This window comes from Osmerus mordax, chromosome 7 (assembly GCF_038355195.1).
Source record: "Osmerus mordax isolate fOsmMor3 chromosome 7, fOsmMor3.pri, whole genome shotgun sequence".
Lineage (NCBI taxonomy): Eukaryota > Metazoa > Chordata > Actinopteri > Osmeriformes > Osmeridae > Osmerus > Osmerus mordax.
Window position 1 is genome coordinate 8,550,381 of NC_090056.1, and position 23,227 is coordinate 8,573,607.

The 23,227-nt window shown below is 48.3% G+C and overlaps 1 protein-coding gene across 1 annotated transcript in view; it reads right to left on the reverse strand.

Annotated features, from left to right (window-relative positions):
- acap3a (ArfGAP with coiled-coil, ankyrin repeat and PH domains 3a) overlaps window positions 1-23,227 on the reverse strand; it is a 41,790-nt gene that overhangs the window by 13,324 nt on the left and 5,239 nt on the right. The window contains exons 2-4 of the mRNA XM_067239047.1: window positions 8,252-8,309; window positions 5,495-5,614; window positions 4,725-4,778 (exon numbers count right to left, since the gene is read on the reverse strand). Of these exons, the coding sequence (XP_067095148.1) occupies window positions 4,725-4,778; window positions 5,495-5,614; window positions 8,252-8,309 (232 nt within the window). The remainder of the gene's footprint in view (window positions 1-4,724; window positions 4,779-5,494; window positions 5,615-8,251; window positions 8,310-23,227) is intronic.

The window sequence follows — 23,227 nt, forward strand, 5'->3', positions numbered from 1 at the left end:
TTGATTCTTTCTATATAAGTCCACTGAGAGGTTTATTGTCATGTGGTTTACTTCCCCAGACTGCCAAAACACTAGACAGTGTAGTGGAGTCCATGTTCAACCAACAGAGGGCAATAAAGCACCTCAATCGTTTCATGGTCTTGAGAATTGGATGCCAAAAATATAAATCATCCCTTCACGCATTGAAATGCTGGAAGATGAATATCAAGATGAAAGACACATCAGCAAATACACCCACAAGTGTGCACACATACTCATACAACACCAGGCTGTCGCAACGTCATTCAAAATTCTCCCACCCCCTCCCCACCATTCTTTTTCTCGTTCAAGTTCTGATTGCTTCTGCCACGCTGCGGCTGTAGCTAAATAGGTCACTCGGGCAGCAAGGGAGGGAGGTAGGAAGCGGGAAAGAGAGAGAGATTCAGAGGGAGGATGGGAGGGAGCTAGAGAAAGGGAGAGGGGAGGGTGGGGTAGGGAGGCTTTGGGTACAATGTGACGACACAATACTGCAGCCCCTGCATCTAGTACACACCACAGACCCAGCAATCAGGCAAATAGTCCTACACTGGCTTTACTCTTAAAGCTGTGTCCATCAGCTAAGAGCAGGTAGAAGGTTCAGGGCTGGGATGTCATATTTTTATTCTGGTCGGGGCTTGATTGATGGGGGATGGATGGAATTCTGCTTAGATTAGAAGACATATTTGATTTTGGGAGACAATGTTTTAAAGTTGGGTGACCGAAGCAACTCATTTGATATTTTGTAATACCCAGGGATTACAAAAAGGCCTGTTCATGAAGAATCTAATGATTCCCTGGGTGTCATTAAGGATCTAGTAGATGGGCTTAAAGCTTGTGGAGGATAGGGGGTCAATCTATATAAGTACATCTGATATAGGCCTTCTTGTCTCATATCATTAAGGCAAATGAAATACAAAAACAGATATAAATTATATCAGTGCACGTTTAATCTAATGTAAATACAGTAAAACAACAAACAACTACATGGCAACACCACAAAGCAAAAATAACTCAAATGTACGCTAATGTTATACCAAAGCTGAAAGCTGTGTGAATTTATTGCATTATAAAATGGCTCTATGGGTTCAAACGAAGCAGTGAGTGTCTACAGGGTAGATAGAGCAGGAACTTCCTGTTGGAGGCTTTGTGTTTCTCCCATCATGTCAGGACCCACCACTCCTCCTTATTAACAAACAAAGACATTCCTTTTCCTCTCTAGAGTCTGCCTGGTCCAACCAACCATTAATATGCTAATGGAAGAACAGACACAACAGTATTTCAAGTGAGTATAATGCTTTAGATGTGAACCGCCTCCAAAAGGCATCTGGGATTGGTCTCCATTGGAGCAGCGTGTGGGGAGGCGACGCAGACCACTCTTTGTCAATGTAAATCTGCCGGGAGCGGGAAAACGTCCAGGTCTGGCTGCGTGTTCGTCTGTGTGTGGTCGAATTGTTGTTTTGGTGAAGTTTAATAAGCTACTAAACAGGAAGTGATAATTGTAGACACGTGCCACTTAGGAAATCTCGCCCACATGCAGACAATGAACAACCCTGAGGTCAACAGGCCCTGAGGGTTCTGGTCATAAACACTGAGGTGTGAGAGGACCGTCCTGACTGGACACCGTCTGGAGGCAGGCTGACGTGTAGTTGGAGAGCTGTGGTGGAGGTCTGAGGTGACTGGCCTCTTTGCGTCACCCACTAAGTCTTAAAAGATTTGTAGTAAACACACCCTCTTGTTTCTCAGTGTGTGTGTGTGTGTGTGTGTTTGTAGAGACAGAAATGTGGTGAGGGGTTTCCTGGCCCCAGGGTACTGCAGCCTGTGGCATTCCTGAGCTGTTCTGTGGTGACTGTGGAGAAGCAGAGCCCAGAGGCTGCAGATGAACTGTCTGCATTAGGCCAAGATCTCACAGGTGCTCCCTGTGTACAGAGACAGGCTGCACACCAGGGAGAGCACTGCCCCTCCCTTGACTACAGCTATGGTGGAGGACAAGGAAGAGGCCCAGAAAGGAGCAGAGGAAATCTGGTCTGATATCAGACCATAGGAATGGGACTAAAAGAAACAGTATCAAAATGGGGTTACTGACTTCTCTGCAACTTTACTACACTGTCTCTTGCAACTTTGGTTCAGATATGCTGGGAACAATACTGATTTGAGTTTTGTATATCAAATAAGCAATGAAACTTTACTTCCTATGCTTAAAATGGTGTTACAGCTATCATTAAGAATATTCCATATTCTACACATGGAACACTACTGTCCAGTATGGTAAATGCCATTTTCCCTGACAGTTTCCTCAGGCTTTAACAGCTTTTACAGCCAGCAGACTGGGAATTGGCACTCCAAACTGGAATTTTATAATGGCAGAGTCGAAACTAAAAGTAAATAAATCCTATTACCTTAGATAGCATGGTCTAGAGAATCTGATCCCCACCATCACCCCCACCCCCAACTACTCTGCATGACCATGGCCACATCATATTTTTTATACGTTTTATTAAATTTTATTACATTAAGAACTGGCAAATGCATTGTAAGCACCCAGACACCCCCCCCCCCCCTTAACCAATCAACTCACTTTGCTTCTTTCTTTTCTAAAATAATGGATGTGAAAAGAGACAGAAATGTATCCATTATTCATCTGGAACTCAAATGGACTTTCACGCTTGAATAATACAGTGCCTGTTCAACAGAGGACCTTGTTCTGCTGTTTTGTTCATATAAAAAGGAAAGGAAATCAAATGTGATAGATGTTCCATGCTCAGAATAAAACATCACTGAGGTTAGCCTGGTATCTACAGCTTGCATCTTAAACACATAGGCAAACATAGTCTATGTATTTTGGAGGGATCCAAGTTAATAACAGGTAAGGGCAAGGGCTCTGACTTCAGACTCTAGAGCTTGCTTGGGTGGGCATAACAGCCCGTGTGTGTGGAGCCTGTTCTGCCTGGCGTGGTGGATATGCATTATGAGGGCACCAAGGCCTGGCTGTGAGAGGGGCAGCTGGCAGTCCACGGTCCCGCTCTTTGGTTGTTTGGAGGGGTGCCTGTGGTGTGCTGTGGCAGCTGTGGGGCCTCAAACACACACACACGCACACATACAGTGGGTTCTGCCCCAAGCTGCAGCTGTAACCACGTGTATTCAGTCATCTCTTGCAGCAATCGAGTCCTGAACTGAAGGATGGAGACTCATGGTCAACTCAAAAAGCTATCTTTGCTGAGAAGAAGCTGAAGATTTAGAAGATGTTGACTTAATCATGTTTAAGCCTCACATACTTCTACATTACTCTCACAAGGGAGCCAGATATTGCAACGTTTTTCTCTGATCTGATCAGAAAAAAAGAGGGATTCCCCTATCTCTCCATCACATGAAGAACAAAGAACATCACTGAGACTCAACCATGGTAATCACCATCCGGTCACACAGACATTTTCCTCCAGTGAACCACTGGGGTGGTGATGGCTGGGGGCTCGGGTTGTGTGTGTGTGTGTGGGGGGGGACTCAGGCTAGGGGTACTGACCACAGAGGTACTGATTCCCTGCCCTTTGAATGTAAAGTTTTGCAGGCAAAATAGTCCAATTATCTGCAGGTCTATCCATGCCATTACTGAAATACTTTGACGTGACGCTAGGCTCAACCTTTTAACTTCTACCATTGCACCGTAGCAACACTACTTCCAGGCATGCTTGAATTATCCAGGGTCAAACCAGGCCATTCTTCTACTCATCTATTCTAATCCACTGTGGCCCAAGTGACCTCAGCCATTAACCTTCCATTTGCAACGCTGCCCTCTCTTCCCAGCAGAATAGAGGCCGGTGATTTGCTCTCCCTGTCTTGTCTCAGGCCTCTGAAGGAATGTGAGCCCGGAACACCATTAAACATGTAATGGGTTCATAGTAATAGACTTGAAAGGGCCTGGCCAGGGCAGGGGGTCTGGACTTGGACAGGGAAGAGGGAAACCACGCTGCAGTAACTGACACAGCTTCTGGTTAACGACAGATGCATCACAGCCTTGCCAGCAGGGACAGAGAAATCTATTTATTTAGGAACGAAGGATTCTATTTATACTTGTTTCGCTGGAGTTAGATCCGTGAACAAAAAATGGGGGGAAAAACGGTCCGTAAAATAGCATTCTCTACCAGACAGCTCCATCTTTGTCGAATGAAATGACCACCACTCAATGAACACAATCAGACATCTCTGACCAAAACAGAATAATAATGACAATGTGCGAACACAGAAGGCCTACATTCCTGCGTGTTGACTGGTCAGTGTGCAGACGCTGGTGGAAAGGCAGGGGGAGGCTGGAGCAGCTGCCGCACAGTGTGGAAACCTCCTCCGGCCCTCGAAGCAGCCTCATCTCCTCTCAGACGTCCAGTAACACACAGCTCTGACTGGCAGAAGCTCACTCTGAGGCTCTCGCTGGGGATACGTGGCCACATGCAGACCCCAGACACAGGGAAGACCCTGACTGTGACAGACAGATCTAATGTCTCGTGGAGGAGACTCTGCAGCATGCTGAATCATTTAAGGCCAGGTCAGCGTGACCCTCCGCATTGTGTTAAAGAGAATACAGGACCCTGACGAGGCCTAACTGCCCGGCCCTGTCAGGGTTTCAAGATGGGCAGATTTTCATTGTGCTGGCCTCTGAGGGGTTTGCTGCTATACGCGGAGCACGTGGGGACAGTCTGGGGAGCAGACAGACTTACCATGTGGTAGTTCACAATTTCCTGGAGGCTCTCCCCACACTTTTCCAGGCACTCCTGCAAAGAAAACAACAGACAATAGCTTCAGCATATTGTGTTACCTCAAAGTGTTCTTAACCCGATTATACCTCAGATATAGAGAGATTATTTTACCGTGGCTGCCAAGGCAGCCTGGGCTACAACATGAATATTGAAAGCAAGTATAGTTCATACTGTAAACATGACGTTTTGTTAGGTTCATTTCACTCAAGCGTTACTCCCATGCAGTACTCCAAGGGAGAGGGAAACTGAATTGCTTGGTTCAGAGTTTTTACAATGGAAAATACAAATACTAACACCAGTTTAATAAGATTCTCTGAATTATCCTTGTGACTGCATCCAAGAGGATCTTTAATAGAAATGAACATTGGCGGCATTGAGTCTACTTCTGCTTCTACTGGCAGACCCTGGGAAGAAGACTTGCAGGCTCCAGGAGAGAGGTGGCCTGGTCCTAGCTGACTAAACATATTACTTATCCTATACAACTCACAAGGGCTTACCGTCAGAGAGCAGAACAGTACCAAAGAATATAAAAGTTTGTCGTTTATATGTAGGTACAGTAATCCTACAGGTACAGTACATTTGCGTGTTTAGTACTTGTAGTAGTAGGGTATGTACTGTATAGATGATGAACCTAGATATATGGGAAATCAATGAGATGATTGTGAGGGTGTAAAAGAACAGCGTCCAGCCAGGAGGACTTGGAGCAGTTCCCAGAAAGGGCTGAGCCTCACCGAGATCATCTCATCCTTCTTGCACTGTTGGGACAGGTCCCGGATCCCGTTCACAAAGAGCTTGTTGGCGCTGACATACGCCTTCCCTGCCTCGATCATCCCACTGCATAGCTTCACCAACTGGAAGACAGAGATATATACATATATATATATATATATATATATATATATATATATATATATATAAAGAGAGAGAGAGAGAGAGAGAGAGAGAGAGAGACGGAAGGGAGAGAAAGATGGAGATAGAGGGAAAGAGTACAGAAAGAAAATGTGTGTGTAGGGCGTAGGAACAGGAAATAAGACACACATTTAGAGTGTAACTAATTCCATCTCTGTCACCATAGAAATGGATTCTGCTCTTGAATACAGCGGTTGAAAGAAATTATTTTTCTCGCCTCAGATTGGACAAGGTTGAAATGAAACGTTCATACATAAGCGTCAATGCAATCCATGTGACTTTCTCTCTTTACGGCAACCATGCAAGTCTGGAGAACAGCAGTCTGTTCTATGTCAGATGTCGAAACACGTGTCTCCCCCTCTCCTTCTCAATCTCCCACAATCCAGCTTCCTCACTGCAGAGACAACTAAAACCATTACCTACACCATTTCTGCACATACTTCAAATGACCACACGCTGATTGCACCGGTCACACAGATGTGTGTGTTTTCGAGCCTACAATTATCCCACTTGTATCCCATGTGTGGCGGGGTGCATTCTCAGGTTGGGTCCATGTGTTCCCTAGTGACACAGCATGCAAGCAAACACACGTGTCAACACTGCAAAACGCCAGATGGGATCTAGAACTGGAATTCAACCCAGACAGTGCAGGCTTCAATATGAAGACTTGCAAAAACATGGATGCCCTGTGAGACGAGCGACTCCAAACTATACAAACCATAATGAAAACCCACAATCATAAACACAGACAAGAAACAACTTGAACATGACAAATGTCTGTCGAACGGTTTAACCCCCTGAAGGTCTAACCAGTGTTTGGTTTCTCCGTGTGTGCGTGAGAAAGAGTTTACGCTTGCTGTTTTCTACTGTAGGAGCAGCCTGTCTCTGTCTTTCAGCCTTCTAAAGACTGATTTTTCAAGCACGCAGTTATGTTTCCTCCCAGCTGTTGACTGGTGACCAACCCTGTCCTTCTGTCTACTTCCTGTTGGAATGAGAGCGGGCTGAGATGGCCATTGAGAGGGGAGTTCCACCTGTTTGCCCACTAGGAAAGACAGGCAGACCGGACACGGAGAGGGGATTAGCGATCTGACAGTTGGGATCATGCTGCTATATTGCCCATCTGTGTGTAATGTTCATGTAGTGGAAACAGATTGAGAGCTTCCAGGAGTTGAGCTACTGTACTGTTGAGTCTGACTGATGTCTAACTGACATTTCAGTATGTTTCAAACTGAACGGCTATTGCAAGCCTGTGAAGATAGAAGTTAGGTCTTCTCCTGCTCTTAGGTGGGGCTGCTGTGAATTGGCTCCACTTACTGTACTGGTGAAGGGTTAACGTTAGAGAGCCCAGAGTCACCTAAGTAGAGGGCATGAGGCATCAGAGCACAACAGGGAATACACAAGATACCTCAGTGACTCAATCACTTCCTTGTTCTGATTCTCTTCCATTCCTAATCTAATCGTCCAACCCTGAAACTGAATTAGCTTCCCTCATGGCCTTATGGGGATATAAAAACAAGAAACAGAAAACAAGTCCCAAACTCCCCAAAATATCTAAATAGGATACGTATAAACCCAAATTGGTTTATTCCACATGGAAAAAGATACATTTAACAGGCAATGGGCAATTTACTGCACCCCGATAGCGGTTCCATTTACTCAAATGAACATTCCTGTAGACAACGCATCCCAGAAGTAGTGAGGGCTGATTCACGGTCACCGCTCATGTGCTCAGGGACCCAGGATGGCCGCCATGATGACAGAATCTGAGGAGAAGCCTAACCTTCCCTGACACTTCCTGTAATTCAAGGTCAGAGGGAACAGATGGACCTGTGACATCATGAGCCTTACCGCCAGGCATCTGGCCTCCTCGTTATGGGGTAACTGGATGCTCTGAAAGCTACTCTAATGTTGTCAGGCCGGTTCCTCCCCCCCCACCTTCTCACTCTCCACGTCACATTTCCTCAAGCCTGAGAAGCCTAAACATGAAGAAAACTCTAAGAGCACTCATTTCTGTTTTATTCATATTGGTCCGGCAGTGTTGACACTAGACACTGCAGTGTTGGAAGTCAGCAGTAGAACTGTGGAGGCAGGAACCAACTAAGGCTGCCTTCCTGCTCACAGATTATCTAAATTCCCAGAATACAAATGATCTTCACTAAAGGTCATGCTCTGAAAGTCATCTCTGAAAGTCCTTCTAAGTCCAGACCCAGGCTTAATCTGTGACCAGGGACCAATCCCCAGGACTGCACAGCATCCGATTGTCCATAAAGGAAGCACTCTAGGCAGTAAAGTCTACTCTAACTAGAATGATCCTTTAATCTGACCTTGCAGGTCACTTGTCTCAACCTTTATCATCTACATTATGTACAGTTGTCGGAGATGGGACATACTTTAGAGTGAATTCCACATGAACTGACTGTCACTTTAATGGAAGCCTCACACTTTTTCTATCAAAACAAAGCCTTTAAGTGTCTACGGTCATGTGGACCACCATGACAAGAGTACTTAATCTCTTATGGGAAGCCATATGTCACATGACCTCTGTAAATATGTAGTACATTCTGAATGAATGATCTTACCTTGTCTAGTTTTGCTTCAATTTCTACAACTTCGGTCTCCACTTCATCGATGTTTGCCCTGGAAAACAAAAATTTAAATATGTTGGTTAATATTGGATCACATGTACTCTACTTTAATGGCTACCAACTCATGAACATGTAACATAACTTCAACGTCCGTGCTTCTGCTACAATATTCAAGATGTTGATTGCACTGTATATTCTTCCAACATGTTTCTGATTGCACGAGTCCCTTAGAGAGAGGAAAGAGCAGATCGGTGTCAGCCTGGCTGACAGGGAGGGGAAGTGAACCCAGACGTGTTGGAGCAGAGACGGACAGACAAACAGACGCCTCACAGGAGCCGCTCAGCCCAGTTGAAACTGCATGACAGACATGCAAGTGAGGAGGGTTGCGCTCAGTCACAGCCAAAATCCTCACCCAGCCTCCCCCCACCCCTCCACACACGCCCCCCCCCCCCACCCCCCCACGCCTCCACACACAGCCTCCCCCCCACCCCTCCACACACGCCCCCCCCCCCACGCCTCCACACACAGCCTCCCCCCCACCCCTCCACACACGCCCCCCCCCCCCCACCCCTCCACACACAGCCTCCCCCCCACCCCTCCACACACGCCCCCCCCCCCTCCCCCCCCACCCCTCCACACACAGCCTCCCCCCCACCCCTCCACACACGCCACCCCCCCCCCCCCACCCCTCCACACACGCCCCCCCCCCCACCCACCCCTCCACACACGCCCCCCCCCCCCCCACCCACCCCTCCACACACGCCCCCCCCCCCCCTCCACACACGGCCTCTCCCTCAGAGGGAGTGCGAGTTACATTGCCCAGGCCGTGCTGGCTTCACCCCTAAAGACGGCCCTCCCAGCATCCAGCTGCAGGGTGGTGCCTCGGTGTTGTAGGAATCCGTGGGTGGGGGACTGGGGGAGGGATGTCACACCTCGTCCCCCTGATAGATGGAGAACTGCCTCTATCTGCTGCTCATCCCCATCCTGCTCTGTGGGACTGGACGGTCCTGTACGACTCACTGCATCTGTGTTGGCGTTGGTTCTTGCCTCCCAGCTCTCTGTGCAGTGTAACTCTGTGTTAGCACGAGCAGGCCGCATTCATACATGCACACGCACACGTTCTGACATCTGAATGAGAGCGTATTGCGCCTCAGAGGGGCGCGCTGTGATGAAAGTATCGGTGTCATATATCGGCCACACGTGGCTGCCAGGCTGGCTTCCGGTCTCCCACTGCCTCGACGCCTGCCTCTCTCTTTCCCTCTACCTCCTTCCGGGCCGTTCATTCCCTCTGCCCCCTTCACCCATCCTCCCAGCCTCCCTCTCCCTGCCTCGTTCTCCCATCCTCCCCATCCACTCTGCCTCCCTCCCCACCATCCCCCGGCCTTGGGTGGGTCAGGGAGCTTGGCTGTGCTCCAGCGGGCTAGGGGAGAAGAACGACAGCCGCTGCTCTCCTCTTCCTGTCTTCCCCCTCAGCCTTCCCCCTCTATATCCCCATTCGACCGGAGCAAAACCGCTCCCAGGGACAGGAAGTATCTGAAAGTGCTCAGACTCAAGTAGACTGGACTCGTAGCCAATCGATACCTCATCCGACACATGGCTCTGTGCTTTCCTAACCTTAGTAATCTCCCTTGTACGTGTTCACCAACCACACCCAGTGATACTACTTGTGCAAGCAGATCCTAATGTTTTCATAGCTGATGTCACTTTGTAACAGGCCCTTTTTAAATGTGATAATCCAGATCTGAGACGCAATGCACGCTGTGGCACATTGACAGGGTGTCTGCTTTTGAATTAAACTATTAGAATATCAAACCATAAAGCAGAAAAGCAGCTGAAAATTAAATCACACATGACTGCTGCTTGCTTGAGTATGAGCACTTAGTAAAAAAAAAGATCTCTCTATACCCTATCTGAACAATCTAGTGACTATACAGACATTGTCAAGCTGGGCTAAAGAATATTTACATCCAAAAGTTATCTGGAATAGGCCAGGGGGGTTTGAGTTAGTTGGACTTGTGGCAGCCCTTTCCTCCACAAGGCACCCAGCCCAGCAGAGGCGGTAGCTCGCCTAGCATGGATGGAGGCCCTCCAGCTGTGAGCCTTCCAGATGTGTCTTCCAAGTGGATGGGGGCTGGCTTGGGGGACAGCTGCTCCCCCTTCCGCCTCGCCCTCCGGGCCCTGACCCGCCCCCAGCCCCCTCCCCGTCTGACTGCACATGACTCCCATAATGGATGCACTCAGAGCCCCCGGGCCCGTCACCATGGTAACCAACCCCCTAAGTGGGCCATGGTCCTTGTTGTGTTCGCGAACCCCTACACACACAGGCACGCTCCACAACAACACAACACCAGAACAAGGCTGTCCAGTCCATAGTTAACCACCCCCACGTAAGGAGTCGGCTAATCAATGGAGCGACGGCCATTCACACCTCATAAATAGATGATGTCACCTAACAGCAATAGACACCCTTCGACCGCACAAACGCCCCCATAGTGTCATCCACATCACTTACCCTTCCAGGGACTCAGCCCTACAGGGTTAATGGCTTGATCTAGGTGGCTGATAAAAAATAAATGAACATTGCATGACTTTCGAACAAGTTTGGGAACATTCGAGGGGTAACGCTACGAGCTGGAGGCTTGAGTCTGGAAGTGTTTGTTTCAGTCATGGAAGACTGCAGATCTGGAGCACTGCAGGAACATAATAAACACCCCGATCGTGCTGAGTCAGCTGGCTCCAGCAGCTCCTGGCCCACTGACACGCTGACTGAGCGTCCCCAGAGGAAGAGCCGAGGAGCTGAGGGGCTGTTTACTGGGCCAAACCACTCCGCACACAGCACCCCTGTCTCCTCGCTACCCTGGCCACTTTGGAATTCTAACTGGATTCACATGGTAGCAGTCTGGGTAGACATGAAGGGGCACTAGTTGCAGTACTGAACAGACTAGTTCCAGTGGCAGACACACTAGTTCCAGTGCTGTATGGGCTGGTTTTCCTGTAGAGGGCTCTAGTGCATGCAGGCGTGTTGCTCCGTGGGCCATGCGAGATCTTCACATTGTACATAAGGTTGATGAGCTTCCATGAAGCCAGGCCTATTTACTCTGGATGAAACTCGTCATTTGCACGCCACTGGCTCATTTCAAACTATGGCCTGCTCTCCCCTTGTCCCCCATCCATGTCATTGGTAAGCTTGGCCCGTCGGCAGCATGCAGGCCGGGTGTTGGAGGGACGAGGAGGCAGCTGAACAGAGAGCCCCCAGAGGACGGAGGGTTGGGAGGGGCCATGCAGAGCTGGTGGTCTGCATGGCTGATGAGCAGGTGGGGGGCTGAGGAGGCAGCCAGACCAGACCCAGGTAGTGACCCCTAAACACAGCCGACAGTGAACCGACAGTCAGCCTCAGACCCAGCGCCAGCTGAGGCACAACAACCAAACGGATGGAGGCCCGGTGGGGAGGGAGTCGACCAATGAGAGCCATCGCTGCTCTACCACAGAGCCAGAATACTAATGGGAGAGGGTAGAACAGCTGGGTCAGTGACTGACTCCTGGCTTGAAATGATCCTTTGTAATCAACGCACTGTTTGATGCCAATCTGGCTTTCTCTCTTTCACAGCTCAATATCTTTAATCTCCTCTAAACTCGTCATCCAACAAGAGTGGGCTTATATTCAGTGGTGTGAATGGGCTGCTTGGGGGGGTGGGGGTGGGGGGGTGGAGGAGAGAAGGTGGGGCCAGGCAGGGGGAAGGGCTGGCCCCATCTAGGGACCCCATTGTGACAAACCCACTTCCTGTCTGTCTGGTAGGATGACAGCATTTTTGTTCGAATATTGATTGCTTTAGAGCCCTAATTGAGGCTGTGGTGCATGGCTGAATGGGTTATTGGTGGGGGAGGGGTCCCAGAGGCAAGGTCTATTCTCTCTAGCTCCACTGAGCAGATAGCAGCCCTGCCCGCCTGGATATTCCTAGCAGCCCTCCTCTGAGTGCCTCGGCCCTGCCCAATCGCATCTGGCTCAGTCCCTCGCTTGGTAGACCACTGCCTGGGCTCACACAGCAAACTGCACGCTGCCCCAACCGATGCCAGGTCATCTACTCAACATCCAGCTCAAACTGTTCCTTCTAAAGAGGTGCAACGTGCTCTAATGTGCTCACAAAATGTTATTCCCTTCCTTCGTCTAAAATAATAATCCCATGACTGGTGCGTGACTGGACTTGATGCTGAGTGGTCCCCTACATGGCCTCGCATCTTGTTTCGTGTCAATAGAAATAATCCAGACCATGTCACCTTTAGCACATTCAGCCCATTCGTCCTATCACTCGCCAGCCTCTTTCTTATTTCATGGAGCTCCAGTATGAAGCCCCGCAGTGAACACTGCTCGGCTTAACGCTCCGCTAAACTCCACTCCCAGGCCCCAGACGTTGTTCCACACACACATCTGCACTAATGGCTTCACAGGGCTGACATGTGCCGGGGCAATAAGGACTCATTTATGCTTCGATTACCGCCTCACAGGAGGCCAAGCAGAACACTGTCATGGATGCAACATGTCCCCTTTCACAAGCTCCATTTTCGGGCCATGTCAGGACAAAGGTCCCTTTTCATCCCATCAGTAGGATGTCTCAGGTGGTCAGCACTGTAGCGCTGTACAGCACGTACTGAGGAGGTCTGTCACATCACTGTAGATGTGTTTACAGTCTCCCTGTAGTCCTGCACAGCTAGCACAGTATGTCATCCCTACCATCCCCCATGCTATCCTCGTGAGCCAAATCCACAAGTAGCCAACAGCTGAATGGCAACCATTCAATTCATCCTGTTTCCCAGGCGATGGATTAAACACCTGCAGCCCCTCCCCCCCCAAAAAACAATAAATAAAAAAATACCCACAGTTGTATTCTGTAGCCTGATATATCATGCATGACGTATGTCTTACACTTTTTGCAAGTTTCAATACAATCCCATGTGCATGGCTCTGATATGGTCCACATTTCTGTCCATGTTCAGATCGGAATTATTTTCATTTGGCACAAAATAAAACAAGCCTATTATTCCCTTCCATAGCCACATGGTCCTGTTGCATCAAGCAGAGTTTGAGAAATTCAATCTGGTCTGAATCAGGCATCAGACAATGATGCTGAGAGACAGATAAAAAACAACAGCCTAACATCTAAACAACTGTTTCAATTTTAACAGGATCTTGATAAGAAAATCTGGGTTAGTAAGTCATTTCCTGCCTATCATCCATGACTCTGAAGTGGTTATGCAGAATGCCATCTAAACCCCAGAGTCTCTGGGGGGCTCGGAAAAGAAATCAGACTAAAGTGACATTGACAGGCTTCTCTAGTATACCCAGTAGACCCAACTCATCTTCACAGGGACTGGGGGACTGGGACATTGAGGTACTGGGGTCCCTGGGGATATGGGTGCCTTGAGTGCTGGGGGCCGAAACAGTACTAAAAAAGAGGCAGCCAGATGCCCCTCCCTCCCTCTCCACCTCCCTCCCTCCCTCCCTCCTCCCTCCCTCCCTCCCTCCCTCCCTCCCTCCCTCCCTCCCTCCCTCCCTCCCTCCCTCCCTCCCTCCCTCCCTCCCTCCCTCCCTCCCTCCCTCTCCACCTCCCTCCATCCCTCCTCCCTCCCTCCCTCCCTCCCTCCCTACCTCCCTCCACTCCCCTTCCAGACAAGCAGAGGAATGAGCAGCTCTGACAGGAGCTCAGAGTTATGTCCAGAGATATGACCTCTTGTAACGTCTTTTTCAAACACATACCCCATTCAACACACAATCCATTCAACACACACACACACTTCATTCACATCCCAGGCTGTAGCAGAAGGAGACTACAAGACACATCACAACTGGGGCAGTTCAGCAACCTTTTAATGTCAACATTTAAATGACATGTATATTTTACCATATTGCTTATGGGGCAAACACATTTTCCCGTTCCACATTGTACATACGTGTACCTGCCAGATTCAGTAACAGTAGTCATGCAGCAGCCTACATGATGGAGTCCTCAGGGCACCGTCACTTCACAGACCTGATGATCTCAGTTTCTGGCAGACAGGAGTCAGAGACATCATCCTTGACCATCCCTACATCTACCAGTCTGCCTGGCCTCCGTACCAGACTGGGAAAGAACCTCAGTTATCATTCCCTGTATGCCCCAGATAGTCATGTGTGAGTGCCTATGTGTGTGTGTGTTTGTGTATGTGCGTTTATTTAGACTTATGTAACTGTCATGCATCGAGACAGATGCCTCAGAAGGATGTAGCCCACCTTGTGAGATTGACAGCCTGCAGTCCGAAAGCAAACAAGCAGTCTCTCCACCAAACTGAAAGTCGCGTGTAAGTAGATGTGAAAACACACCATGTGTCTGTGTTTTCCTCCACACACAATTCCCATAGGCCCCCAGTGGGACCTGATTTGGAGCTTATTTGCATGCAGAGACCAGCTGAGCTCACTTTGACCTGACAGAGAGCTCTAAACACAGATACATCATCAGTCCAGCCCAGTCCACTGAGTAGCAGCCTTATGAAGAGTCCTCTTCACAACCTCCCTAATCCAGAGCTCTGTCTGTCTGGATTCAGAGGGGTGGAAGGAGGATAAGGAGGGTGTAGTGCAGATAGGGGGTCTCTCGCTCGCTTTTTCTTTTTGGCTCATCGAGTCTATTCCTCGCCTGACTGAACGCTGACCTCTCCAAAATCAACATGCTGGCTTTTTACTGGAGCAGGAGATATCTGGGCTGCCGTCTCCACTAACGACGGCAGCCCGCCTGCTGGGCTTGAACTTGAGCCTGTCTGCTTTCTGCACCACTCCTTTCCTATCACCACTACACCCCCGCCCTCCTCTGCATTGCCCTGGCCTGCTGTGGCACTGCCATGCTTCACTACCATCCCCTACCTCCAGCACTTACAACATCAGAGTGGGCCATCTCAAGGCTTTGTGTGTCTGGACTCCTTAGAAAGAACAGAATACACTACTTGGTGCTGAGTCGAGGCTGAAAGACAAGTTATTTGAGAAAAGAATACTATTCTGTGTTCTTTTGAACTGCCTTGTAAGCTATCCATTCATTGGGTATCAGAGAGCACATGACATAGCCTTGCCCAATGGTGTTTGCTTTTGAGAAGTTGGAAACGAATCCGCCGGCCCACCTCCTTTTTTTAAAACATAACAGCCTGCTCTGCCTGCTGTTATGAAGGAACTGCAATACTGTATCACTAGAACTGGCCAAGTATCTTGCTGGGCCTTGAACAACACGTGCACATGGTTTTAGTTCTGCCCTGGGAGAGAGACGATAGTTCTGGCGGTGTCTAACAGCCAACGGTTCACAGTCAGGGAGGGAAGCCAGGCAGTCACTGTCACTCCAGCCCTGGCTAAACATTCCCCTTTAATCTGACCACATGCATCCCATCTTCTCAATATGCCCATGGAGAAGAGAACAGAGACACATTCTTTAGCTGAGACATTTAAACCAAACAAGCTTTCTCTCTGGCTCATGTGAACCCTATTCCTTTAATACGCTTGCCAGAGCTGGTCATTAAAACCAAAAAGATCGGTACTGGAGAGTCAGAAAAAGAACGTTTGGTCCAGCAGCTAATTTGAACATGACTTGTTGACAGTGCACATTTTGCAAAAGATTTATGGAGGTCTAAAGTAGGAGTTATTTAACCTGGGTCTGGTCTGGCTGTGCTAAACACACCAATATACAAAATGAACCACTAGTATGTCTAAAATATAACAGAAAACCCCAGAACCAGCTGTCAATCAGATTGCTCTTCTATTGACCAAACGCTAAGGAACTCAAGCTAATTCATCAATAGTGTTTAATAGGCTAATTAGTGACATGCACCATATCTCTGTCACCCATGCAGTGACCCGGGTGTGACCCTCATGTGACCCTGTTAGGGTGACCGAACCCCCAAGGAGAGAGCAGCTGCCCCTCTTCTCCATATTCATACAGTCTCATGCTGCACAGAGGACAAACTGGGAAAATGATCAGGGTTAGCCTGCCAAAAGCCACAGTCACCCTGTGTGTATGTGTGTGTGTGTGTGTGTGTTCAGCAGTCTCCACATACCAAAAGAGCTTGTGAGTGGGACCACTGTCATGAACTACAGCAACTGCTGAGAGAAGCTGCAGCTTGGCTGTTTTCCCGCTCTTTTCAGTATCTGTTCTTCCCAGTGTTTAAAAAACCAAGAAAAGGTAGTCTCACTGAAATTAAGATGAGATAGCGTAATCCAAAATCTAGATATTTTCTAAGGATATAGATAATAATATGACAGATAACAGATGTATAAATACATGCAATAGCCAACTGCTTTTATTTAGTACTTAATTTCCCAGGCAACCCATATCAAAACAACTTTTCTCTTGTCACATTGATTACGAAAGACCACATAACCCTCCTTGGTGGTCTACACAAATCATAGTTTTCTCTTTGTTTCTTTCTCAAACTGTTTTACTAACCTGATAGCAAGGACATTCTGAAGAGAGTCCCTGAGGATTTGACAGTTAACAGAGGCAGGCTTTCAGCCTTAGAACGGGACAGGGCCAGTTCTAATCTGGGAATCGGCTGATATTTGGAACCGTGTGGCTGGAGGACGTCTGCTCTTGCTAAGCTTCTGAAGGAGGCCTCAGAAGGACAGGGAAAGGGTCAATGGGATGGGTGCTAGCAGGCCATTGGCTCACTGACCTGTAGCATCCTTCCTGAGCCTCATTACAATATGGCAGGAAATGGCTACTGCATGATGCCTGTGTGTCTATTTCCTGGACTCTACGTAGGCAGAATCATATCAACAGCTTCACATCCTTTGAGCCCGGTAGCCTGTGTGTGTCATCTCTGTTTGGGCCACATGCAGGTTAGTCATCAGCATGCTGGAGGAACGGGAGCCATGAGAGAGCTCTCTACAGACACATGAGCAACATCTCCCCTCCAGACTCCAAGATCTAAAAAACACCAACTAGCTCATGGTTTGGAGAACATGGAGGCAAATGAAAGAGGAATAGTACTGAAGGACATATTGATAGTTCACTGCCTCCGTTTGCGCTTGTCTAACAAACGTTTGACATTTTCTCCATTGGGACAATCTCTTGTAGCGTAGCTTGGTGAATCAATCGTGTCCCTCCAGTGTAACATCAACGTTTACATGTAATGCTGTTACTTCCTGTGGGAAGGTAAATGATCTGGATCAGGCGTTGTAAATCACAGAAGCCTCAGCGGTCAGCCACCTGTCAATGTCAACATTCTCTCTCCTACTCGACACCAGGAATCTGTGGGGCTCAAGACGAGCTTTTGGGTGGAGGGATATCCAGGATTTAACAGATTAACTGACAATAAATCACGACACTCACAAGCTACGCCTGGCACTTGGCAGCATACAGGACAGGCATGCAGTACAGTCGATGATCAGAAACTGTACATTGTGAACAGAATGAGACCCACGCACTATGCGTCACTCAGGCACGTCTATGTAAATCACAGTAGGGGGGAAATATGGTGAATGGTCATTGACTAATAAAAACCTAGCCAATAATAATGTTGTGTTCCAAAGCAGCCATGTGTTGCTCACTCTCCTGACCCTCCTGCTGACTGTGTTTTTCTTTGGCAGTCAGAGTGGAACACGGCTGAGACTCACACAATGAATGGGACCCCAGCCAGCAAGCACAAGGAGCCCCCAGCCCTGGAGCCATGACCTTGTATTGTGTGATAGTGGTGAAATCATTGTGGAAAGCACATAGGACTGTGGGACTGACCTGTCATATGGTCATTGGAGGCTTTGTTTATCCTGTTTTCACTCACACTTTCGGAAGGATATTCCAGTGTGGAGGAAACCAACGTGACTGACTGTGAGAGAGATCATGTGATGAGACTCCAGGAAGATGTGGAAGTGTCTGATGCAACAGCCTGTAATTGAAAAATGAATACTGTAGAGGTTGAATTTCTAACCTCAACATGTGTATGGAATATCTTCCCATACCTCTTGGCCAATGGCAGAAAAGCTTGCTGCATATTACCAACCAGATGACCAATTAGGGCGTCCTGCTGTTCTCATTAGCCATGGCCAGTTGCCATGGTTACAGACAAGTGTGTTGTCTCGGATATTAGGCATGAAGTAGATGGAAATATCACTGGAATTTACATTTCATCCAAAATAACTCCCCACTGTCCTGGAGTAATCTCAAACCCCCAGTGTGGAAGACATGTGTCAGCTAAGACCTCTTTAAAGTATAATCAATGCTCGTCGAGAAGAGGTTATTAGTAGTTGGCTGTCATTAGGCGACATGACTAACCAGCTGGCTGTATTATGCAGCTAGCTAGCTCTGCGCCCTAACCCCCCTTGTGTCTGTGCAGGGGCCGGGCAATTAGACCAGAGCCCATGGGGAAATGGCACTTCAGACAGGGAACAGAGCTGCCTAACAAAGGCTGTCATGTATGAGGAAGTGTGACAGAGGTTAACCCTTTCAGCACGCTGGGCTGCTTCATGATGCTCTGTGACATTCAGTCCCAGAGACTCTCCCAGCATCACCGCTCCGACGCCACGGCCCTTTTACTGGATGTCCCATCGATCACGGAAGCACTGAGCATGTGAGGGTTAGATTGACCAGTTCCAGAGGGCTGAGCGAGAAACGCTGATGGTACAGTGAGAAGGAGGGGAAAATCTGGCAGGGAGAGAAGACTCCGGACATGAAGCGTCTCGGCTGGTGGAGAGGGTTTACATTAACACAAGGTGGTCTGACATGACTCCAACAAGGAAAAATGTCAATGAAGACATAGGGTAGATGAGGGAGCATACACACAGGCATGAGCGTACGCATACAAACGGTAAAGACTTGGCTGTGAGAATAGGAACAGAGTTCCATTGTGGGGAGGGAGACAATGAAGTCCACAGACACAGGCTGCCCGCCTTGTTCTGACCAGCTCATTAGGCTGGCAGTATGGCTTACGGGCTGGGTGAATGAGTCCAGAGCAGCTCCATCACCCTTCCATTCTCTGACATTTGAGTGAAAAAGCTGAATTCCCCAGAGTGAAATTCCCTCTTCAACAGCCACGATGACTGTCCAGAGCTGGGCTGGGAGTCTTCCCGGCATTTTTGTGGGCTAAACATGCCGCTTGGCTTGAACTAGAAAGACATACCAGACGTGTGAAGCATTCAGCTCTTTCCTGTCTGAGAACTTTTTGTAGGTTGAGCTTTCAGAAACAGCTTATGTTTTAGAGAAAGAGCCGACTTCACTCGAAGAGTGCAAAGCATTTGCTACCGTCAACCATTTGTTGCTGAGCCTTTCGGATAATGCAATCAGTCAAAATGCTCGGATTGGAACGGGGCTGTATGTGTCAAATAAACAGTTAGATGTCACGCAGACCGTTTCTGCTGGTCGCTGATCCATAGGGTCAGTGGGGATGTTTTCCCAGATTGAGACCTAGAGATAACAGAGGTGGTTTGCAGTGTCAGCCTTTCCCCTCCTTCCACCAGGTGCTTCCTGTGCTCTGTACCCTGACCCCTGACCTCATCCTGGTCGTCTCCTGTGTGACCCGCTGGCCTTAGTCAGCCGACAGACCAGACGACCTGGAAGCTGATAACCTCCCGTGACCAGACCCCCGTCACAAAACATCTGCAGGATGTATGCCTGAAAGACACCGGTCAGAAACCTGCCACACGTGAGGATGGCAGTGATCCAATGGAGTGAAGCACAACAATCAACAACAGCTGTTTTGACGTGGATTACATTAGGATGAAATAAGGGATGGAATAGGTGTTTTTTCAGTTAATAAAGCGAAAAATGACACACTAAAACACATTCCAGCTGCTCCCAGGAGGAGGACTGAAGGAAAAGATGTTGTACTAACAACCACTCCAGTCATGGCTCATTGGCCTCCACTCTGAAGCGAGGACTCTCAGGAGACTACTAGCACAAACATCAACAAAGGCTAGAAAACAACAGTTAATGACTTCATTCAGGGGGGGGAAACAACCACACCGACCAACGAGGACACCAATGTAAAGGCATTGAGTACACTGATGCTGGGCTAGTAATAAGACCACAATTCTTTGATATTTTATGGGTATTTCTCGAATACCATGAGCTTTTAACAGACAAGTGTCAAGTAACAATGAATGTTACTGCCATTTCATACCACTGTATCATGAACATGTATGAACTGCTAACAGAGAATGGAGACATTGAGGACCCTGTAGTGAGTGGTGATTCCCAAAGGAGAAGAGGGGCCAGGCGTCGGAGGTCTGGGGCCTCAGCCCGGCCGTCTCCCCCGGTGCCCTCTACTCTGGGCCCTCTTTAATATTTCAGAGAGTTGACGCATTTCCTGACTGCTCTGGGAAGTCAGCCCCCGCTTGCCTCGCTGGAAGGCAGAAAGGAGGGAGAAGAGTGAGAGAGAAAGAGAGGGGGGAGAGAGAGAGAGGGAAAGAGGGATGGGCCAAATCACAACCAGATGCTGGTCTGGGTTACACATGTGATTCAGCATTTCAGAACCCAACCAGATCCAGAACCTGTGTACATGGACCCGGAATGTAGATCCAGCTGAATCAGTGCCTCTCTAATTCTACTGCTCCCTGTCTCTGTCTGTGTCTCACATTCAATATCAAGGTATCACATCAAATCCCAATTCTCCTATCACTCAGGCCTATTGTGCAGTCTGGGATATAGATCTACCATGCAATCAGAGCCTTTCCATAGGAAGCCCCTCCTTTCCTGCTCCATAGGGGGATGGCAGTGAAGATTGGGACGTGCTGGTGGGTGGGCCATGTCGACACACCTGGAAAAGAACCCCCTTATTTTAAACCCAATGTATTACCTGCATATATGTAGTCAAATACACACAATCACACACAGTCACACACAATCATCCAACAGACTGGTCTTTAGGGGCTATATGTATGAAGCATCAAGCCAAGATCTACAGAAATCACCCACGAGTCGTCCAGCCAGCCCATGTACAGTCTCGTAAATCAAGCTTGTCCCTGTGACCTGATACAGAATGGTGTTTCTTGTGTCTAGAGGACACAGCGGAGACTGGAGGCGTACACACTAGACCTAATAGCACAGGTCACCACACCCAGCTCCAGCAGTCCTCTATCTGTGGGCCTCACATCAGCTGGCACATTACTCATCCAGAGAGAAGCAGAGAGAAGCCAAGAGCGCCTGGTCTCTTCCTGCCCTCCCGGGAGAGGGTTGTGCCCCACATGCTCTATACCCTGTTGGCCACACACACACAGGCACACACACACACAGCCTGGTCTACACAGCCCTACGGATGAGCCCTGGAGATATTAGACTCATGGAGGCGAGGGTCAGCCGCAGGAAATTGGACATTTTTCCAATTATCTTTTAGTAAAATATGGTCAGTGAAATAAGGGATGATACAAAGATGCTAATGTGAAAACCATATGGACATTTATCATATCTGTAACCATGTAAAGAGGAAAATACAGTAATGTATTAAAGTAATTACGCCTCAGAAAAATACTCATCGACGAGGACATCATGAAAACCATAGGCGAAACAGTGAAGGTCAGAGACACACAGGCCCACAGGATGGATGTCATCTCTCTTTGTTGGACGTTCTGCTTTAGTGTAGCCTCCTGTACAGAGTCTCCTGTATCACAGTCTCTTGTAGTAAATCACTAGGCTCTAGTATGCTTAATCCACCAGGGGCATTAGTCAGACTATTTATATTACCTCTGAATTATGGCCCATTTGAACAGCTCGACTGTCCCTGGACAGTCACGTTGCAGTGCAGGCTTAACTCCCTCTGTGAGAGGTTATGAAGGGTGGAGGCTGGGCTCCTAGGTATTCCTCACTAATCCTGATGCTCCGGAAATCTATTTGCTATCAAACTCACCCGTTCATTTCATTTTGTTATGCATACCATCAGTATGAACTTCAATCATGTAGCTCCAGTTGGTTTGGAACTAAGAAGAATGAGTTAGCTGTAGCTCAGCTCTCCCATGAAGAAACACATGACTGGGTCCGTGTCAAGGTGAAATTGGAGCCCTTTTGATACAGACGAAGAGAAAAGTGGATTTTCTCCTCCAGCAGTAAGAGATATCTGATATCTACATTGAATTGAGATCAGATGTTGGGGCAAGATAAACTAAATCCGATGGGAAAAACAAATGCTGACTCACAGCTAATGTCAAGAAGCAGACAGCAAGACAAAGAGCGCAGGAGTACAGCAGAACCAGCAGAGCCTACACAGAGCAGAGATGAAAAACCAGGTTCCTCTGTTCAATAACTCCTGATCTGCGCTGCTGTGAGCGGGTCCTGCGCTGCCGCTGCCTGCAGCTCCTCATCAGTCAACGCTGCTTCAAGGAACACAGGGCCGTAGTGTGAGGAGAATACCAATGCCTGTCATTCTCATCCATCATTTAAGGCCGGGTGTGCATCCGTGAAACAGATTGAAAGACTTAAACACTGCATGCGGCCTGTGGTAACACAGGGAGGTTGAGTTCAAAAGGGAGTCCGGAACAGAGAGGGAGAGTGACAGTCATACGGTTAGGTAATTACATTTACCGGAACTTAATACACTGTTCACACACTCCTCCTGCGTCGACTAACGGAGGGAGGCGAGCAGGTCTGTGTTTGTGCTGGCGCTACTCCCAGGTCTCTTTGTCACCTCGAAGGATATGTCCTGTAGTGGTAGATTAGCGGGCTGTTCAGAATGCAGCGCTCGCCACCACCGCCTTTGTCTCCCTGTGTGCGAAACGTCTTGCTATTCATCACACAGAAATGAGAGGGACAGCCAGGACTCATGCGGTGCCCCTCACGAAACACAAAGGCCTGAGATGACATCATCCCTGGGTCTCCAGACACCCAGGGAGAGCTCATCCTCCTTAAAGATGCACAAAATCACCATTTAATGAGCAGCAAATAATAGAAAAAGATACCAATACCTCAGTGAATAGGAAAATCGTTTTATGATTTTTGTAGGGACTCCAAGAGGAACTTCAGCCTAGGTTTTATAAATGAT